This window comes from Neopsephotus bourkii, unplaced genomic scaffold (genome assembly GCF_033783945.1).
Source record: "Neopsephotus bourkii isolate Nb327-2 ecotype Australia unplaced genomic scaffold, CSIRO-AGI_Nbou_v1 NB_973, whole genome shotgun sequence".
In the NCBI taxonomy this organism is placed as follows: Eukaryota; Metazoa; Chordata; class Aves; order Psittaciformes; family Psittacidae; genus Neopsephotus; species Neopsephotus bourkii.
Window position 1 is genome coordinate 833,547 of NW_026901467.1, and position 20,837 is coordinate 854,383.

The window sequence follows — 20,837 nt, forward strand, 5'->3', positions numbered from 1 at the left end:
CTCCAGGGAGAACCTGGAGGATTTTCTCTAAAGCAGGATCAGGGGCATTTCTGCATGTCAAATATTGGCATTTTCAGCATAGAGACAGGGCTAAAGAGATGATACAATTTATTTCTCTGAATTTCCTTCACAAAGGAGGGACAGGTCAATGTATGAGCAGGCTTTATATGACGTGTAAAACATGTCTAAATCAGCCTACCTGTTCCAAACTTACTTCTGGAGTTGGGTAAAAGATGCCTACTCACTTCACCATTAAAGCTACCGGCCTGAATTTTGAACCTAACCATATCCCCTGCAACTCCAGATAAGTTAGTGAAGCTGCAGAAGGAAACAGATAAAACAAATAGAATTTCCCTACATGCTTTAGTGCATGTCGTCAGAAGGCCTTAATACAACTGTAACGGAAGTCAAGCAACTGAAGGACAGGGATTAAAACTTGCTTCCATATCTCCTTCCCTGAAATTCCTGTTTCTGTGGAATTATGTATGTACTTCAGGAGTTACGTTGTTATGGGGCCAGTATCATCCAATTTCCTGAAAAATATGGGGTTTATATCAACATGGGTCATCAGTAGACACAACCTTGCAACATGCACTTTTCAGGTGAACGTGATAGCCTAGAGCAAAATCTAGTATTTAGATGCATCGAGCCAAATCCAGTATCTGATTTTGAGGCTGGGGCTATTATAATCATTTGTGGAACTCTTTGTGGTAGCTCTGAACCCAGAAATTGTAACTAAATGGTCATTTTCTTTCACATACAGAGACCAGAAGTTGCAGATTGCCTCAGGTCAATATCTAGCAGCAGGTCCAACAGAGAGCAAAGGGAAATGAGGATGACACTGCTACCAGGAAAATCATAAATATGGCTCTTACTTGTGGGATGCAAATACTGGCCTACAGTGGAAAGTGGGAAAAGACTGACATTATCATTGCTCTGTGTGATGGGGCAGCTAAGACGAGGCAATGGGAGCAGTATACTCCACTCTGCTTCTTACCATATGATTCCAACGCGCACTGGTCAAAAGTAGAGGAGAATAGTGCCAGAAAAGCCTGGTTTCCATTCTGTGTTCTGGTTCTACATAGATATTTAATATATGAGATTGGATTCCTAGTTCTTTTTTATCAGTAGATGTGTTACTGCCTGTAACTTGGACACAACTCCAGACATAAACTCTGTGTTGACTTACATACAATGAAATCGCAGCTCCTGACACATAGAAACCAGCATTGCACTGCTACTCTTTTCAGCAGTGCAAAGGATTCACGCCAGCTCACTGCAGAGGTTTCGTTTTTAATTACACCTCTACAGTTCTTCTGTTGCATCAGACATAACATACTAGGAAAAGTGGACAGGACTGAATGAGAACCCTAAATGCTAACTGAAAAAAGGCAGACATTAATCAAAGTTACATGCACTGATATTTTCCCAAGGAAACTCCACCAGGACATGGAAAGCCAGACAGTACAGCCCTCATTTTCCTGGCCAAAGAGTATAGTAACAGCCATGACCAAACCTAAGAAAATCAGAACAAATAGAAGGATACTGCAATGCCACTCATCTTATTTCAGTCCATTGATTATAATTTGACCTATAGGCTGATCTAGCCTGAAATTTGGTTACCTTGATACGCATTTGCTGTTAGAAACAGGTCTTCGGTGGCAAGCACAGAAGGAAACAAGCAGTGTTTTAAAGACTTGGTATCTTGGGTTTCTAAGTGACAGGTTTTCCCAAATCAATGTTTTCCTTCATCATACCTTAATAGAGAGTTACATTGCTCCTCCTAGGATAGAGAACAAACTCCTGTTCAGACTCAAGGACAGAATACATCATTACTGCTACAGCCCTGTAACACAGTTCTTTTTTTTTTTCCTCGAACTGATAAGTGTTTTGTGAAAGAAGCAAATAAAGAAAGACTCATTAAAAATTTTCTCTTTGAGATTATAGTAGCAACTAAGAAATACTGCTTTTGGTGAATATAAGCCAGTCTTTTAAAAAGGACAGTGGTCTTCTCCACTTTGTCCCGTTCCCAGCAGACGTGTGCTGAGATAGCTAAAACATGCTCAAAGTTATAGCAATACATTTTTCTGCCTAGATGTTCATCAGTCACAAGAGATGAAGATGAGTAAGAGTATTGCCTGTTCCAGAATTGATCTAGTATATGAAAAGAAAAAGACTTACACACAATTAATTTGTACACTGCTGCATAAGCGTCATCTCTTTCCACTAGGTATAATGCACCTTTGGAACGAGCTGCACGCGGCTGCTCACATCCTGGGAACTTTGGGATCCATTTCAGCTGTGCTCCACCATAAGATCTGGGAGCAGGTCTAAGCTGCATGCTCTCTTCTCATGATCCCTCAATGGAGGAATCTATATCCATAATGCATGTTTCTTATCTGGTTTGTGATGAGTTCAGCACTCTTGCCACAGGAAGGTCCCTCATATCTTTTCATACCAAACTTGCACATTGAAAATCTCACGTTCTTCTTGTCTTACATCACTCATACAAATGGCGTCATCACTGCGGAGGAGTGACGCAGTCCCTGGATAGCTGCATAAGGACCCTGCTGGAAATAATGGTGGTACCTGGGCATGTGGAAGGAAGGGAAAGTGGGGCCACTACCTTGCATAGAGCTGGCTATAGCAGAGGGTGTGAGAGGCATTCCCAGGCGGCTGTATGGAGGCAGAGATCCTTGGATTGGATGAGGAATGGGTGTAGCTATGGATGCAGTGCTGGTACCCAGGGCACTCAAAGACTGTGGATGCTGAAATCCAGGGAAACTGGTTGAAGAGGATACCCAGGAACTGAGGGACAGGTTGTCAGATGTTGTAAATGCTGACCCTGCAAGCAAAGAGAAATAATGCCTGATGCTTCATTCTTCAGGCAACACGCAAAGCTGGCAACATAGCAAAAAGTGAGAAAAAGCCTTTCACAGCAAGGCATATTTTAATGACAAGTTGTCATGTGAAGTACTTCTCTCTCCTTTTGTATTTCTTTATATTATTATTTGCCATTTGTTGTCCATTATCACATATTCAGACTTCCATTTTAAGAAGTTGGTTGCACTGGCTTAAGCAATAAAATCAGTTTTGCAATTGGGCATCTTTGGTATTAAACACTGAAGAACCTTGTAATGCTGACTCTACACACTGAAGCAGCCACTCTGATGTGGAATCTCACTGCATTACAACCCTGTTTTGGAGAGATGCTTTAGCTTTTTACATCACATCCTCAATAGAACTGTTAGGGTTTTCTCCTCAAGTTTTAGTTTGGCAAAAAATGCAGAAGAATGTAATTTGCACTACAACTTTTCCCCTCCCTTTTATTTTATCCCAGTGGAACCTGTCCATACGGCATCTTTTCACTCAACCTGACTTTTCCAAAATACAGAAAACAAAAGCCCTAAAATGTCAAAGCATTTGTTATTTTTCCTACTGAATACAGTGCTCTGGGAAACAACACTAATGCTAAATATTAGTAAGAGATGGGGGGTTTCAGTGAAATGCACAAAAATGTTAAGAACTGGCTCTCAAGGTAATTATTACTTTTGATCAAATGGGAGCGGTGTTTCTTTGGTGTTTTCTGAATCTGAAAAGTTCCAAAAGTTATTCTCACAAATTTTCTATCTCTTGAAAATACTTTTCCTCTGAAGTCTGCAGAATCATTAAAAAGGAAAAATAGCTACAACTAATTACTTATTTTATATTAACTGTAAATTTGGGGGAAAACAATAATTTGGTTAATTACATGGTTGTTTTTAGATCATAATGTGACAATGTTGCCCTTCACCTCTGCAGTTCCTCTATGCATCTGCTCATCATCAGATGCCTGATTTCTAGAAACAGGAATACATAAAATCATATAAATAAACTCTTTTGATTTCTATTCAAACAATAATTCAGCTCATGTCCCTTCTGTATTTTCTTTCTTGTCCAGTTTTGTCCATTGCAAAAATGTTTCTTACTGAAGAAATAAATCTACTGGCAATGATATTTGGCAAAATTTAACTTCAATTCTGTATCGCAAAATATTTGGAGACAACACATTTTACAACAGGTATTAGTTTCATAAATCTGGTTCTACAGGATAGGTTCATCCAGGTTGTGAAAAGAAAAAAGGAGACAGCTATCTGTTAAGGTAGACTTCCTGGAATGACACATATGAACCAACAGCAAACAGCAGCAGAAAAGCAAAAATGGAAAATAATTTGTTTGAACTCATAAACCTCTTTAGGGTTATATTCTAAAATCAGAAAGAAAGCTGCTCATGATTAATTCCTCCCCTGCTTAACAAAACAAGTAAAATAGCCCAGTAAAGAGAAATTATGTTGATTCAGCAGTGGAAATAGACTTGAACCAAACCCTGTCCCTACCACTGAACCAGATCCAAAATGCTGGGAAGTTAGGATCCAGAGCCAAATTATAAGGTTAACACTGTACTCACAGACCAGAGCAAATCAGGGAATATCTCAGCATTATTGCACTACAGGGGAAGCAGGATGGAAATCTGGATTTGCCTGGAAGGTTTACATGGCTCTCTTCCTGGTGGCTACTATGAAACCTGTGTGTGGATGCTGTAGTGCAGGCACCCAGACACTATGCATTAAAGAGTTTTAATTGGATTTATATGTTTCATATCTGTTAATTCCTTTGGAAATAGACTTCCTGTGATAAATATGCTACTGAAGGCTAGCTACTTCCATCTTTGGATGGCTGAAATTGGCTGAGCTGAGAATACTCTAGGTGGGTGCTGAAGTAATTAGAAATAAATAGCAGGGGTAAACTTCCTTTGTTCCACACAGAATAAAGTATGTGATTCTTTCTGTGAGTGATCGTGAAATGATTAGAGAAATAAAACAGGCTGAGAGAGCTGGGCTTGCTCAGCCTGGAGAGGAGAAGGCTCCAGGGAAACCTTAAAGCACCTCCCAGTGCCTAAAGGAGGTTTATAAAGAAAGATGGGGACAAACTTTTAATACGGCCTGTAGCAAAAGGACAAGGGGTAATGATTTGAAACTAAAGAGAAAAGATTCAGACTACATATAAAGAAGAAAGTATTTACAATAAGGGTGGTGAGGCTCTGGCACAGGTTGCCCAGGGAAGCTGTGGCTGCCCCGTCCCTGGCAGTGTTCAAGGCTAGGTTGGACGGGGCTTGGAGCAACCTGGTGTCCTTGCTTATTGCAGGAGGGATGGACTAGATGACTTTCCAACCAAAACTATGGTATTATTCACATGAAGAACATACATAAGTTCCTTTCCTTCTCCAGCTGCAGTGGTCTCTAACTGCAGCTTAGTACTACAAAAAGTCTCTCATGCCATGTTTGCCAACACCAACGAAATGTGCTCTAGTAATTCTGAGGCTTCTGAGGCCTCAAGCTTATAACACATAGGGCCCAGCAGTGTGTATGTATTTGGCTGTCATACATATGAAAGGACTTCCCTCAACTTTGCAAGCAGGGTAGTTTTAAAATGCAACAGGAGAAATGAAAATGTGGAGATTCTATAAGATCATTATTTCTATTGTATCTTGGAGGACTTTTCCTTAGTTAAGTACACCAGACCTAAACAGAGAGTGAAGGTAGTAACTACCAGTTATTCATCTGTAAGAGCAGTATGTTTTACCCTCTGTGCATTCCTCTGGTTGCCCAGAGCAATCACTTCCTATGATAGCATATGGCTCCCAGATTAGAAAAAAATGGGTTGCCACAACTCATCATCTTCCTCACTTACTCATTTGCCATATTGTGAGCAAATGCAGAACTGTACCCTGTAAGATCGACTGTTATAAACTATTCTTTCCTCCTATGACACCTTTGTAGACATTCTCTTCAGTAGAGAGGCTTTAATGGCAAGCTCTCATACTGAGGTTCAACATGTTCACTTTGTCACTTCCAAAGGAGGGTATTGTAACAGGGAGAAATTTAATTCTTGGAGAGAAGGTGCCTTGCTCTGAGCACTTCTGGCAAAGCGAATATTTAACACTGTCTTTAACAATGACTGGCCTAGGATCAAAGCTGACGTGAAGCGAGGTAATCCCCCAGGAGGATGTGAAAGGATGGCATCATACCAGCTGAGGAGTTGCTCCAGAAACTCTGCAATGTAAGGGACTGCTCTTAGAACAGACGTGTATGAACAAGGCCACCTAATCACAGCTTGTTGAAAAGTAACTCATGGTTAAAAATAAGTGTTTCCTCTGCACAAGTCAAAGAGCTTATGACCAGAAATAATGCTCTTATCTTAGCAACACTGTATGAAGTTAGAGGACAAGACAAGGGCACTGCCAGTTGGAAGGCAGATAGAACTGCTTTACCTCAAGTGGCTGTTGCGTATCAGGCAGGTCACAAAGTCAACATGCAAAGTATAATGCAACACAAGTTTATGCTAGTGATCCCATGAGATAGGTTTGAGATTTATTTCCAGTGGCAAATAATGACAAATGCAATTTGTCCAGCGAGTATCCCCACAAAGAACAACTGTCTTGCTAAAGTAGACAAACCATTTGATAAAGCATTTGAGCTAAATTGCCTCAGCAGGAAGGGCATCTTTTAGAGACAAAGAGATAACTACAAAACATCAATTTTCCAGGGAGCTATGGGCTTTTCTTCCTGTAGAGGCAAAGCAGGTTAACCACAGGCTGGTTGAAGATGGTCATAACTAAGTCCTCTGTTGCTGGAGAGGCAACAAATGGCATATTTCCATGGTACTTTACAAATAGTGCTGAGCCCCAGCTAGTAAGTCCTGCCAAGGGATGGGGAGTGTTAGCTTGCTTTCAGCACTATGGTAATGATGTTGCCTGTTTTTCAGCCTTCTTGAAGAGGAAGCAGAGATAGTTCTCTTCTGATGGCAAAGGCTGTATAAGACATCTCAAGACGCTTCCTGAGCTAACCACCCACACAAGTACCATGGGCATATAAAATGTCCAGAAAAGCCACGAGGTAACAGGTATTCTCTTTATAGGACTTCAAGGCAGAGGCACACCAGAGAAATGCTTCAGAGCACCACAGTACTGACTGTGATCCTACTTTTCCCAACCATAAATATGTCATCACGGTTTACCTCACAAGCACATTTTCCTACCTCTGCTTTGTGTTGCCTGGCTGTCATCTCCAAGATCATCCTCTCCTCCATAGGTTCGAATGGGGGACCGGGCATAGGAATGCTTTTGGATAAGGCTCTCCACACTTTCTCTGTGAAAGGAAACAACCTATTGTGTCAAAAACATCCTAAAACAGCCTCTTGATTCATTAGGTTTAATACAATGAACATGCTGCCTTTTCCCTGCCCAGATCACAGCTTTTTCACACAGACTCCAGATTTACTTAACAGAAGGGTTACCTCTTAGCACTGGAAATGCTGAACTTGGCTTGTGGTGTTTTAACATTGATCACCTCTTACCTGCGTGGTACTGCTTCTTCAGCAAAGTTGAGAGAATTTCCCATTGCATTTCCTGTATTCAGCCTCAGACAGTGAATGTAAGACCAGCAGTCTTTACAGATTTGAACAAACAAGACCTGGGATTATTTGTGATGAGTAATCATTCTGGGTTCAAAGAGACACCTGTGGTCCAGCTCCTTTCAAACAGGCTTTCACATCACACATGACCACCTCATGTGGTGCTCCCCCATTTATCTGAAATCAGGCAAGAGGTAGATGCATCCAGAGACAGCTCAGCTCTACCCATACTCCCTCAGCATCAGAGTTGAGGCCAGTTCAGAGCAGGAAGTCCACAGATACTACTGATCTTCTGCCATGTCTATTCTGGGAGGTCAGATGTGCTTTCCAGGCCCCTGCCTCGCTGGTGGCACAAAGCACTGAACTCACCCAAACAATTTTTAAATAGAAGGAAGGCATATCTGTGCGATAAGCCATAGCAGTTTGTAAGGAAGGTCCAACTTTACACGTTCCCTGTGCATTTCCATGTAAGTAGGTGGCATTATACCAAAGAGGAATAAGACCTAGGCACAATTCCAAAATGGCTTTGACCTTCTGTTCCCATTTAAGAAGTCTAGGTAGTGATAGCTGTTTAAATCTGTTTTGTCTGACTTTACCATTTGGCCATTCCTACTTGCCCTTCACTTGGAGAGTGTAGCTGTTGCAGAAAATCCAAGGAAAACCGTTTTCCAAGTAACACAATAAATCACAATGGCACATGTTTTCCTTTCCTACAGAAAGCCCATTATGGTCATTTTGTCCTTGGTCTCTCACTGGCATCATTACTTATGCTGGTCTCCTCCGAAAAAAAATAAATAATGAAGGGATCTTATCAAAGTGATTTACTTGTGTCAGGATTGGAAGTGGACTGAAAGCAATGGCGGTTCTTACATCGAGGATGAGATAATGGGATTACTGCCTTTTAAGTGATTGAAAACAGTAGGCATATCGGGGCTATCTCGAAGAAGATTTTACAAAGAAAAAGACAGATGGCATTGTTTACAGTATGTGCTGAAGGCCCCTTCAAACTCCCTTCTTTGCTAAAGCAGAATGTGAAACGCAAAGAATTTTCTGTCACCAAAAAAGACTCACTCAGATGAGCACAGAATATCCAAATAATGAATTAGCCAGTGTCGGCTGAGTGATTTAGGTACCAGTCTATAACCATACTCATAACCAAAGTATTACTGATCTTTAATGGTCTGAAAAATAGATGGATTCAACTGATTGATTGTCTGAATTGTCTCTATTGACTTTATTTCTAGTAAAGGTCTGCTTGTAATGACAGACATTACAGCACGTAACAATATCCTGATGCAACAGAAACAATGCAGGCTCTAGTTTTAGTGCAGTGGGCCAATTTCATCTCTAAAACATTGGATCCAATGGTGGTTTGGGGATAAACTCACCCCAATAAATTTACATTTGAATTACCTACAGGGATTTAAAGCTAAATCAAATGCCCACAATTATTGCAGACTAAATTCTTTCCAGATGGGTTTTTATGCTAGACAGAGAACTCTATTATTCTATATGGTTGTCTTCTTTTAAAGGAAAAAGAGAAGTGGCTTCTTAGTGAACTCTGAATCTGCAAAGTTTGAAACCAGGGAAGTGTGTAGTAAGTTGTTTATTTATTTTTAATGCTGTAACATTGCAGGTAGTTTGCTAAAGGTTTTAAAAGATCAGTCTTACTCGTTGGCACAAGAAGCAAAGGTTTTTATGGCAGAGGGAACAGTCTAAGGAGGAAACTTGGATCAGGGAAAGCAATGAATTTCACAAAAGCTATTTCTTTTGTGCCGCTGGGATTTGATACTCAAAAGTGTGTATGCTGAACTTGCCTGACCATGGTGGTGTTTTATGCTCGAATCACAACACACCCACTAATGTTTCATTTTAGAGCTTGAGGCTGTGATTCACATGATGAGCACAATGTGTTGAGGTTCACACCAGAATGTAGTCACCTGTCCCCCAAAGCCTTCAGGTGGACATTCTTTCCACGTACAACTCATGTTGCATGTATATAAACCTCCAGACCTACAAGATTCAAAAGGCTGAGCAGGAAAACACTTAAGTGTGCAAAAGGACAGAATTAAAACAAGTAGTGGTGGATTTTCTTCACTCATAAATATCTCTGAGTTATCCTACTAAGCAGTGTTTATTCCACCTAGAAAAACAAGAGCTGAAGTTGCACTCAGCATCCCCCCCCATCCTATACAAGTGACCTAAGTTAAAAGATTACCTTCCCTTTGTGTTTCACACTCAAATATTACATGCCCAGAGAACACCACCTAAAGATCAAGTCTTCTTGGAGAAGAAAGGGGTTGCAACTCATCTGATTAATGGTAATGTGGAGTTTCTCCACATAGATTGGAAGGAGGAGGCCAACCTCCACCACCCTTTAAAGACAGGTGATTTAAAACTTTCTTGAAAGTAGATGTGTGGGAAGAAGCAAAGCTTTAACAATGAGATTTAAATACACATGGAATATAGTTTAAAAAGCAGGAACAAAGCTGACAATCTGGAACACGGGTTCCTGCTTATACCCTCATTTCAACCAGGGCCTAAAGGACTTAAATCAAAATCTTCCCGAAAATTCCCATTATGGAAGTGTGAACTGTTCAGGGTATCCAGAATATAGAGGGATAAAATACATTTTTTAAAGTCCCAAAATATTATACTGCTACTACTACTAAGAGGGAAAGACATTAAACTTCTGGCTTTATAGTTCTGTATGCAGCATCTTCAGATATCTCGATGCAGCTCAAAGGATTTATGGAAATAATTTTATAAGTTACTGAACAGTAAACCAATAATTGACATTTTATGATTCTGCTCAATAATAATAATAATTTAGCAAGTGAAGACTATGGAGGAGTTGGGGTTTTTTAAAGCTTTCCATTAGTATTTTTCAGAGCTTATCCACTCTAAACTGGCTGAAGACTTCCAGTTACTCAATGCTCAACTTCTGTTACTCAGTTTGTGATCAGACACTTATTGTCTAATACTTGGACCTAGCAATTTTTACCATTTTAAGTATGTTAGAATGCCATAGTTTCTTCTGTTAGCAATAAATTAGCAATAAACGGTGTTTTGAGAGATCGCAAGCTGCCAGCTGGATAAAGGAAAGATGTCTTCTTCCTGTCAAAGTCTTTTGTATGATCTACCAACAAGTTGCAGTCTTCCAGACTGCACTTCAACTCACAGTTATCTTGTAAATACCCAGAGGAGGGGAGAAACACACACATAGGCATAATATATTACTATGATTAAGCTGTGCTATGGGTATAAGTGGATAATAGTAGCAGATGACAAGCTGGAGAAGAGCAAGTTAGGGGCTGAAGCTCCTTGAGAAAAAGAAGGAACCATATGCCAAATGGCATGGAAAATGCTAAGCTCATATCGTCTAGTGCACCCAAGGGAAGATGCTGAGACAAGACAAATGGGAGGAGAGACAATAGGGAAAAGGAGCTCAGGCTTATCCTGATTATCTGCATCCCGACACACCTTGAGCCCAGCCCTATCAATAAATTTCTGCTTATTATGGATGAAGCACTTCTCTCCTTCATACAAGAAATAAAGCAGTGAATTTTGAACCAGAAATTGAAGGGAGTGAAGGGCTGGGAGAATTTATCAGTTAGCAAGCTTTTAAGATGCACAGGGAGCATCTTGCCATTCTGCAGGTTTCAACCTCTTGATTGAACATTTCACTCTTGTCTCTGCTGGCAACTGATTCTAAAAATAAATGTCTAGGGATGCTTTATGTCTTGCAGCTACAAGCTGAGTCTTTGGCCATGTTTAGTTAACAGCGCCCTATACCTACAGAGTAGTCTCAGAGGATCAAAAGTAGATAAGAAAATCCTGATGTAGCTGACAAATGATTCACTAACTCTTTGCAGACTAAACCCACGATCTTGCCATGCATGTGCACTGGGAGATGGCAGAAAACAGAGCTGACTTGGGAAGTGTCTGAGGAGTGAGGCCCTGTGTGAGGGTGCTCACTTCCTTTTGCTGTCAACCCAGATTACACAGAATGTCTCAGGAGATGGTGAAGTCCCAGATTACTCTGAGCAGGATCTTTAATCAAGATGAAAGAACAGTGCTTCTTTGTAGGAGGAAGCAGGCATCTCTCTGATGCTTATTCGTGTAATTTCTTCTGCTCCTTTTGCTGTTGCTCTGCTTCTGCTGTGCATTCAACAGCAGCCTGGTGGTCACCACAATCCTGATTGTGAAGAGTATGACCATGAGCCCTGCTGATATGGAAAAGGGCTCACCTGGCCACAGTGCACTGTCAACACCAATGCTGCTACGTGCCTGCACGCACCTGAAGCTGTGGATTTTCCTGAATTTGGCAGAGAGCTTACCCAAGGGATAGAGACAGGAAGCCTACCGCCTCCTTTTGGGACAAGGAGGCTTGAGGCAATATATTTGGATTTGGCAGAAGGTGTTACAAAAGCTAATCCAGAACTAGCTTGCTGGAGCCAGTCCTGGATTAGTATTCATCTTAGATCTGTACCATGGCTCCAAAGAGGATAGAGTTAATGGAATAGGCAGCCACCCATTCCACTGGGAGCCAGGTTCAACCTCCCTTGAAGACAATGCAAAAGATCCAGACTGCGGTGAGAAGGAGCAGGTAGCAGAGCCAGGGACTCTGAGATCATATCTCCTGCAGAAGTTACTGTCTCAGGCACTGGAACGAGAACAATTGGAATTGGAACAAGAGGTTCCAATTTCAGGGCAGATTTGAGTGACCTGTCAGTGTTTTCTCCCTTTGCCCTCACTACCCACGTGCTAGGTAAGCAAAGAGGTGAGGATGATAGCCTCAGAATCTGCTCCCCGTTCCTGGTGTGATGGGGTTTGCTGTTTTGCCTTTTGCTTTACAAGAAAAAAAGGCAATGTTAATAATAACAATAAAAAAAAGGCAGAGGGAAAAATGATAAAATATTGAAACTGACAACCATGTTTTGCTTGGCCATTCAGTCCAACACAAAGAAAAATACAGAACAGGATATAAAGGGTATGAATTATCAGTTTGCAGCCTGAATGAGTTCTTTAGTTCTGCATTTCAAAGGTTTCCTTTTTTTGTAGCTGCCAGTTAGTATGTTTGGAAGAAAGCCCAGATAACAGAAGACATCAGAAGTGAGGTGAGGTGAAGACAGATGGAATAAATGGGCTGAGAAGGCACAAGAATAAACTTGTCGGAAGTCGCACTGTAGTAGAACCTTTTTTTTTTTTAAGGGAAAAGATGATTACTTTGCCCAGGACACAATTACTAAAAACAAGTCTGTAAAAAAACCCCTACACCAACAAAAACACAAACCCAAATGGGGAAAAAGTGGAATATAAAAATCAACACAGCAGGAGGAACAAATACATTTCCATAGCAGCAGCTAAGAGTGAACAACAACTGTTCAGATACCACTCAGCCTTCATGCTCCTATGGCTTTTAGGTGCTCTTTTACACATGCACCAACATACAGAGATATTAATTTGCTCTATATTGTTGCTCTTGTAGGTGAATATTACAGGATGACCATAGGAACCTAATTCAGCTCTGACATGGTATGGACCATATCCTCAACCAGAACGGACTAGCTTGTTTCCACTGCTTAGACTGAAACAGAGACCGTTCTGACCAGGAAGAACCAGGATCTCTCAGACTACATTGGCTTACATGGCCTAAAAGCTAATACAGAGCCATCAAACACTTTCACAAATTCAAAACTATAGAGTTGGATGGATGTAATACAGTGTAGTGGAAGGTGTCCCTGCCCGTGGCAGGGGGTTGGAACTGCGTGATCCTTAAGGTCCCTTCCAACACAAACCAGTCTGTAATTGTAAAAAAGTGAAACAATAACTGAATCATAAGAAAATCTAGGGTTTGACAACTGCAGAATAAAGAACAAATATATCTCCAAAGTGGTGTTTGCTGGCAGCCTCAAATAATCCTCTGGCTACTGATGGCAGTGCAGGAAGAGCTGCAACATGCATGGAGGTTATGTAGCCTCACTGAAGCCATTACTTGGTAAAAGTAATGACACTTAGGAGAAAGGATCATGAGGTTATCAAATATAGCCACCCTGCTTCTCCCAACTGCGAATAAAAATGAGGAAAACAGCTATCTTTATACAGGGAATTAAAACAAACAAGCACAAAGATAAAATTACATTTCTGTGACTTGGAAACCATGGGTCTGGTCTGACATCATGCCCTCCCCTTATGCACGTATGACACCTGCATGAGGCAAGTGGAAAACAGTAGCAAAATAGAGCTTTTTTATATCATCATTTTGCACAAGTAAAAAGGATGAATAACAGAATACCTAAGTGGAAAATGAGCAGCTGGAGGCTGGAGTGGATCCGCACATCTGGAATGGCACCAGATACCAGGCATTTAGGCACTGTAGTCCCTGGTGTTTCTCTAAATTCAGGATTTTACTTTGTCTCCCAACCTAAGTGTTGGAGATGGTCTCCCATGGCTGGTGGCTGAAATTCACAGACTGAGAAGTAGCTGGAGATGAAAGATCAACTGGGGAGTTTGACTTGCTGGAGAGCTATGACAAAACCCTACTTAATCATGGACATGGGAGTAGGTCATAGAGAGTAAGTATTTCTGGCTGTTGGTAGGGGGCTTTTAAGATTCAGGGAACTTGTTCTAGACCAGCAGTAAGCAATGGGAATGGGGAGAAAGGCAGCTCAGAGAGAGGATGGAAGAGGGGACCACTGTGGACAGTGCAGCATTAAGCAGGGCAATGCCCATATCTGGATATTAACATATGTTTCACTTACAGCCTTGTAAGCCAGTACAATGTATTTCCACATCTCAGATATGAAGTTCCTCAGGGGAGATTTCAGAATCTAATTACCATGCAAATCCAGCCGGGATGCTGGGATGCAGCTGTCTTACTTCTTTATCCCCAAATCCTTCCTTTCTCTGCCTAAAAATTACTCAGGTGTCCACATTGCCTCTTGAAGTATGTATCTACTCCCAGAAACATTATTGGTCTTGTGCAGTTGGGTGTACTTGCTTAGCTCTCTAATAGTTACAAGTCCGCCCTGACTTGCCTGTCACATACTGGATCAAACAGAAGCAATGCTTAGATCATGTTTGTGATCTGTCAGCTCTTGTTTGATCATTGTTTTACAATTCAGTAGTTCTGTTCACTCATGCTTTTTGTGTGGTCACCTTTTTCCCTGGATTGTTTGCATGACATTAAATCACAGTGGTTTTATTTAACCATTTATTTTTAAAAGGCTAATTCTTCACAACAGCTCAAAAGATAAGTTCAGTCTTGAGATAGAAAGTAACCCATTGGGTTCTGATTTTGCATCCTTTTACGGCTTTGGCAGTCCTTTCTCAAGCAGAAGCATAAAGATATTCCCTTAAAACTCATCTCCAGAGTGAATTGCTCATTATAACACCTACATTAGTCTTTTTAACAAGGCTACCATTAAAAAAGGTCACACTCACCCACAATATTGCATTTAGCATCCAATAGTCAACACCAGCGTACGATAGGCTTCACATTCTGACAGTTGCTGCTAAATGCTCAGTTTTTCCAATAACAACCACTGTGGGGGCCTTTTTGTAATACAGGAAATGTAAATACCATGTGAAAAGATCAAAAGGTGAATCAGCTACTTATCTAAATCACAGTAGCCCCAGATAAAGTCTGCCCCATTGCCATAAATAGATTACCACAAGTAATGTATGGAAAGAGTTGATTATGGAAGGAATTTCACATCCTACTGAAAATCTGATGTATACCAAACTTACCAAAGATGTTTTCAATGGTTAAAAGCTTTGTAGTAAGGTATATAGCCAGGAACAAAACAAAATAGAAGCATTTCAGCTGCTTTGCTATTGCTACCTCCTCTACCATTTTGCAAATTTCACTATCTTCACATATATTATTTTAGCTCCAACACATACAACGCAAACAAATCTAATCCTAAATGCATTTTCAGCTTGGGTTTCATACTTAAGGATCGTAAATCTGGAATGGGAAGCCTGAAATCATTAAAGTCACATATTTATAAAATCATATTCAATTAGGTTAAAAAAGCGCAATTTCTGTCATCATGTCATAAAAAGATGTGTTTTTCTCTCAGATCTACTATAAAGAAAAACTACCTATATTGTTACAGATAGAGGCTGTTTTCAATCAGTTACAAGGAGCAATCCAATTACTGGATGGTTTAGTGCAGTAACTGACTCCAGACTAATTTAATTTCTTTAGGTCTCTAAAGATCAATTGATCTGATTTGTTTCCCTCCCCAAAGGCTGTTTAGGAAAAAGCAGGCTTAAATACCTGGAAATGAAATACAAAGCTCTGTACACTTTCACACTACTTAGGTCATTCAGAAAAGCTGGAACTCGTGATAAATGAGTGCTCTTTGGCCCTAACATCACAGGATGCTTTACAGGAGACTATTAGGATCACTGTGCAGATTATGCATGCATGTGCTTCGGAAGCAGTGCATGCAAGTAATTTTCACAGCTTCAAAGTAACTGTTCAGTTTTCAAGAGCTGTACTAACGTGTGTTTGGCTTGCGTAGCCGTTTTCCTAGAAAATAAGTATTTTTCCCTGTAATCTTCTAGAAATAGCTAAGTTCTGACTAGACCAAGAAAGAGTCACGCTGTACTATTCCATGTATCACCTACATCTTGTAATGCATGTCACAATGGATATTAAGTGAGAAATTCTTCCTGTTGTCATATAGAATCACAGACTGGTTTGAGTTGGAAAGGACCAATTCCAACCCCCTACCCCGGGCAGGGACACCTTCCACTAGAACTGGTTGCTCCAAGCCCTGTTCAACCTGGCCTTGAACACTGCCAGGGATGGGGCAGCCACAGCTTCTCCATGCCAGCGCCTCATTGTCCTCACAGGTGCTGCCTAAGGTCTAATCTAAAATCTACCCTAGCTACTTGTCTTACTGTCACACCATATAAAATATCTCTCTTTGCTTTTCCTTGCGCTTTTTATCAGATTCTTTTAGCAATTTTGCTGGCACTAACTTGAAGTCTATGGAGCCAGTGGGCACTTAAAAGAATGGCATTCTCATCTGCTTGGATATTTTAATGCTGGAACTGAATAGAACCCTTGGTATTTCTGAAGCATATCACATAACTTAGGAAATTCTCAAAGAGTTTCTTACCAGGCCTCTTGTGTGTTACACTATGACTATCTCATTACTTGATCTGTTGTGCAGCAGTTTCTGGGGTTATTTTTAAATACCGTTCCCTAATGAGGGATAAACTTTCCAATTTAAGTCAAAATAAGTCCTTAACTACACTTACACTCTTAAGTACAGAGCTTTAATATCATTTAAATACTTTCTACATTCTGTTTCTTGTCTTTATTGTAGGTTTCACATGTGGCTCCCTTATCTTTCATAGCAACGTTGGTGCCTGGGCTAGGCTGCCTGTCTCAGGCTCTATTCTTACACTTATCAATAAACAAAAGGGCACTGCGGTTTGTGTTCAGCATTTCTGACTCCATGCCATGTGCTGTTATAATAAGATGTCCTCTGGAAAAATTCCCTTCATATCCAGCACCACAACAGTCAGTTCGTCTGCACAGAGGTAACTAAGTTTTTCTCCCAGCTTATCTATTCAGACTCACTCAGCCCTTCCAAAGCTGTGTCATTAGGTGTCGCCTGCCTGTAAAACAAGGAAACTGAAGTGCGAAATATCAAAGTATCCGCTCTTCTTACAGGTCTTTTCTTGACTATTTATTGCACACAAACCTGAGCTTCAGGTGTTCTTTACCTTAGTACTTTGTCTGTACAGCAAGCTGTGCTGTTTTAATCAAATCTGGTTTGGTTCTTTTTCCAATTTCAACAAAGGCTTTCAGTTAGGAAGCAATTCTTAACAGCTTTGCAAGAATGCAGTGTAAAATTACTCTTCTTTAGCCAATCACTCAATGTATCACTAATGATCCTGTCACTAGCAAGGTATAAAATATACCACTATCTCCCATCAATGTTGCTGCTTAGATTGAGGTAGTTTTGCAATGCTGTAAAGACTTTCCCTAGCTGTATGGATATGACTTCATTGAGCAGTTTGTCCCCTATGTGCACCTGCAAAAGATGATTCACAGATACATCTGGATATCCCCAGATGACATAGGAGCCTGGAGGGTTTTGGCCTCTCCAAACTTTCTTTCATGACTGTGTGCTTACAGGGAAATTTGGATGTGCTATATCCATCTCCATCAAGTTCCCTTCCAGCCTAAAGGACACAGGCAGCTTAATTTGCTTCGTTTGCCAAACTGTTTGACACGATATCGTAAAAATGTGACGTGCTGGAGAGCTACCAAGAGATTGAAGTTTATTTCCTACTCAACTGTGGGTTAATGCTTCTTTCCCTATGGCAGCAGTTGCTTATAATGAACTGCACACACACACAAGACTCAACAGTTTCCAGATAAGGCTTTCCCCTGATGCAGCCTGCAGTGCAATTTTGGTGAAACAAAAATGGCATCTTTGTCATCAGAGTGGGAGTTATGGGATTCATCCCGATAGCAATAATTGCTGACTTCAGTGTCTGGAACTGCTAAAGTGTATTTTGGGAAGCTCCCCTCTCTTTTCCACTGTGTGGAGCAGTGGGGAGCTGTAAAGATGTTTTTCACAGGACCACTACCCTTGTTTCCCATTGACACAATTCACAGCCCTCAGTAGGGTTAAATGGCATGATAAGAAAAAAGCTTTTCATTCCAAAGTTGTAAAACTGACCCTTTCCCCCACCCCCTTCAAGAAGTCCCCTCAGGAAGATGAATATATTAGCCCCAACTGGAACAGATGTCAAAACTCAAACCAGCTCTTTCTTCATAAAGTTTATAAGTATTTTTAAAGGAGGTGGAGGAGGCTTACTGCATGCAACAAGATAACGTTAAAAATGCACAGCTTCTCAGGAGTTGAAAGGATGCTTTTCCTACAAACTCTCTCTTCTCTTTATCTTATCTGCATGGAAAGTAAACAGAAAGTCCCCATTACCTCTCGATATCAGTGAGTCTGGAAGAGTCCCGGAATCCTTTAGCAAAAGGGTTGCTGTCAATTTTCAACTTGGTTATCTGGGAACACAGAAAAGAGCAACGCAACATGAATATAGCGTTAAGGTATTTTAGCGTACAAAGTGTTAACAGATCCATCCTCCTGACTTCACTGCTAATTTTATCCATGCTCCTTCTGTGTGTTCATGTGTGCTACCTACTCCTGAAATACTGCAAAGCTGTCAGGGGCAAACCAGGGTGTATTACACATATGGCAATGGAAAGACCAAAGGGCACGGTGGTCTCTGCTGTCATGTTACCCAGAGCAGGAGGAACCCACCCATGTATACAGCATCACTATTTCAAAATGCTTGAAGAGCATGAATCAGGCTGTCCTTTCCATGAGCAACAGAGAACCTTCCTAACATCTGAGCCTCATTGGTGGAGCCGCACATCAACTCATTTGAGCCCAAACTAGGAGCTAATGTTTTCAGCCAAACCTACCAGCCACCACACTGGGGCAGTTTAGCTATGGAAGGAGGCTAATGAGGGAAGAAAAATATGGGCAGAACTCAGATTTAAATTGATGGAACCTGGGTTAAAGGAGTAACCCCATTAAAACCATCAGTCCTGGAAAACCAGAGATCATACAACCAAAACTCTCATCCCTTCTTTAGAAAGCAGCTACAGGCCTGCCCAGTGTATCCTGTCAGCCTTTCCACTCTGCTCAAGAGTCCCTTTGCCCCAGAGCATCAGGGCTCCCCTTGCATTTGCAGGGAAACTTCTCAGCCGTAGGTGATCTCTGCAACTGTGGTTTTATGGGAGCAGGAAGAAAATATACCACTACCCTTGTGAAATGTTCTGACTGTGCAACCAGATGAGATTTGGTGGATAAAACCTGAGACATCATTGTAACATTTAGATATTCCAGCCATACTTCTTGCAAGAATTCAAAATAAAACTGTAAATGTTAGAGCTTGACAAAGGATAACACAGGACTTGTCCTGCCAGGCAGTGAATGCCACCAACTCCAGCTGAAGCTCATGGAAATAACAGCTCTCAGCACTTCATGCCGAGTGGCTATGTCAGCCTGGCTTTCCTCAAAAAAAGCCTGTACTGAAGAGGCCACAACCTCATTTTTAATAGCTGGCCCTTGAGACTCCGCAAGAAAAGGGATCTTTTCCAAATCCTCAAACAATCAAATGCTCTCAAACAACAGTATTTCAAAATGGGGTGGGTTCTCCTCCAAATTGAAGAAAAATAAATTGGTAAAAATAGTTAAAAAGGACAACTGAGCCCAGCGTTTCATTATGAGAAAAAGATCTGGGAGGAAAATACAAGGGAGGGAATGGCTTACAAAGACAAAACATGAGTATTTAACTATTGTTCTGCAGTATATGAAAAATGCATTGAGCGGCTGTCACCCTGGGCAAGTCCTTGCATCCCTGGGCTGCTACCTTCCCTGCTTGGCATCTTGGGTCCATACAGGTCTCCCAAGCTCTCCGGGGAAGGTCCTTGCTTTGAGGTGCCAGGCAGGAGCTGCTGCAGCTCACCAGTTGTTCCTATGGCTGGTCAAACAGCATGGGACCTCAGTGCTGGCTGAGAGTTTGAGCCCATCTCATGACGGTACAGCCATCAGGTACAACCAGTGGAAAGCTCCCTGAGCGCCAGCCTTCTCACAGCTCGGCAAGTTAGCCCTTGACTCACAGTGATGTTGCAAAAAAGTTAGTGCCTCACGTACAGTGAATGTTTTTATGGCAGCATCCTAAAAACTACCTTGAAAAAAAGACATGTTCTAACTAGTTCCATTGACTTAGATCACCAACACACCAAGCCAACTGCACTGCAGGATAATAAGGACATCTATTCATCTCTTGAGCATATTTTCACCAATCAAACTTACATTTTCTGATATTAAAGATTTGGTATGACATCACAAGAGAAACTTTTTCTGTACACCGGTGCCAGATGAGACTCGCAATCATTTATGGCCATATTTTTCCTGAGAGACTGTCTCACAAACAACCAGAGAACATCTGCTAGAAAGCATTTTAAAATTAAATCTGACCTACAATTCAACTCTGTGGCAGTGGTTTGACTGTTTAAATAAATGCATGCCCTTTAAATCTTAAATTATGAGATAGTTTGTTGAAAGTGTAATGTATTTAGCTTTTATCTAATAACCTCCAGAAATGTAATCAATCCCTCCTTAAAACAGTTCTGAAAGAAATGGCAAAAAATGAAAAAAGGCTCTGTTTTCGTTGGTCATAAATAAAAAGACAGCATCAACCTCTAGGGATTCTGGAGATGTTCCACTGAGAAGTTTTCCAGGACTCAGTGTATGTTCTTTGGGAAGGTTAGTTTAGAAACATCTCTGGTGTAAATAGCGCCCATAAACACAAATCCATCCTAC

The 20,837-nt window shown here is 41.0% G+C and overlaps 1 protein-coding gene across 1 annotated transcript in view; it reads right to left on the reverse strand.

Annotated features, from left to right (window-relative positions):
- Window positions 1–1,875: 1,875 nt before the first annotated feature.
- TBX20 (T-box transcription factor 20) overlaps window positions 1,876–20,837 on the reverse strand; it is a 34,750-nt gene continuing 15,788 nt past the window's right edge. Inside the window, exons 6-8 of the mRNA XM_061359412.1 lie at window positions 18,429–18,505; window positions 7,078–7,187; window positions 1,876–2,845 (exon numbers count right to left, since the gene is read on the reverse strand). Coding sequence (XP_061215396.1) covers window positions 2,505–2,845; window positions 7,078–7,187; window positions 18,429–18,505 — 528 coding nt within the window. The 3' untranslated portion in view covers window positions 1,876–2,504. The remainder of the gene's footprint in view (window positions 2,846–7,077; window positions 7,188–18,428; window positions 18,506–20,837) is intronic.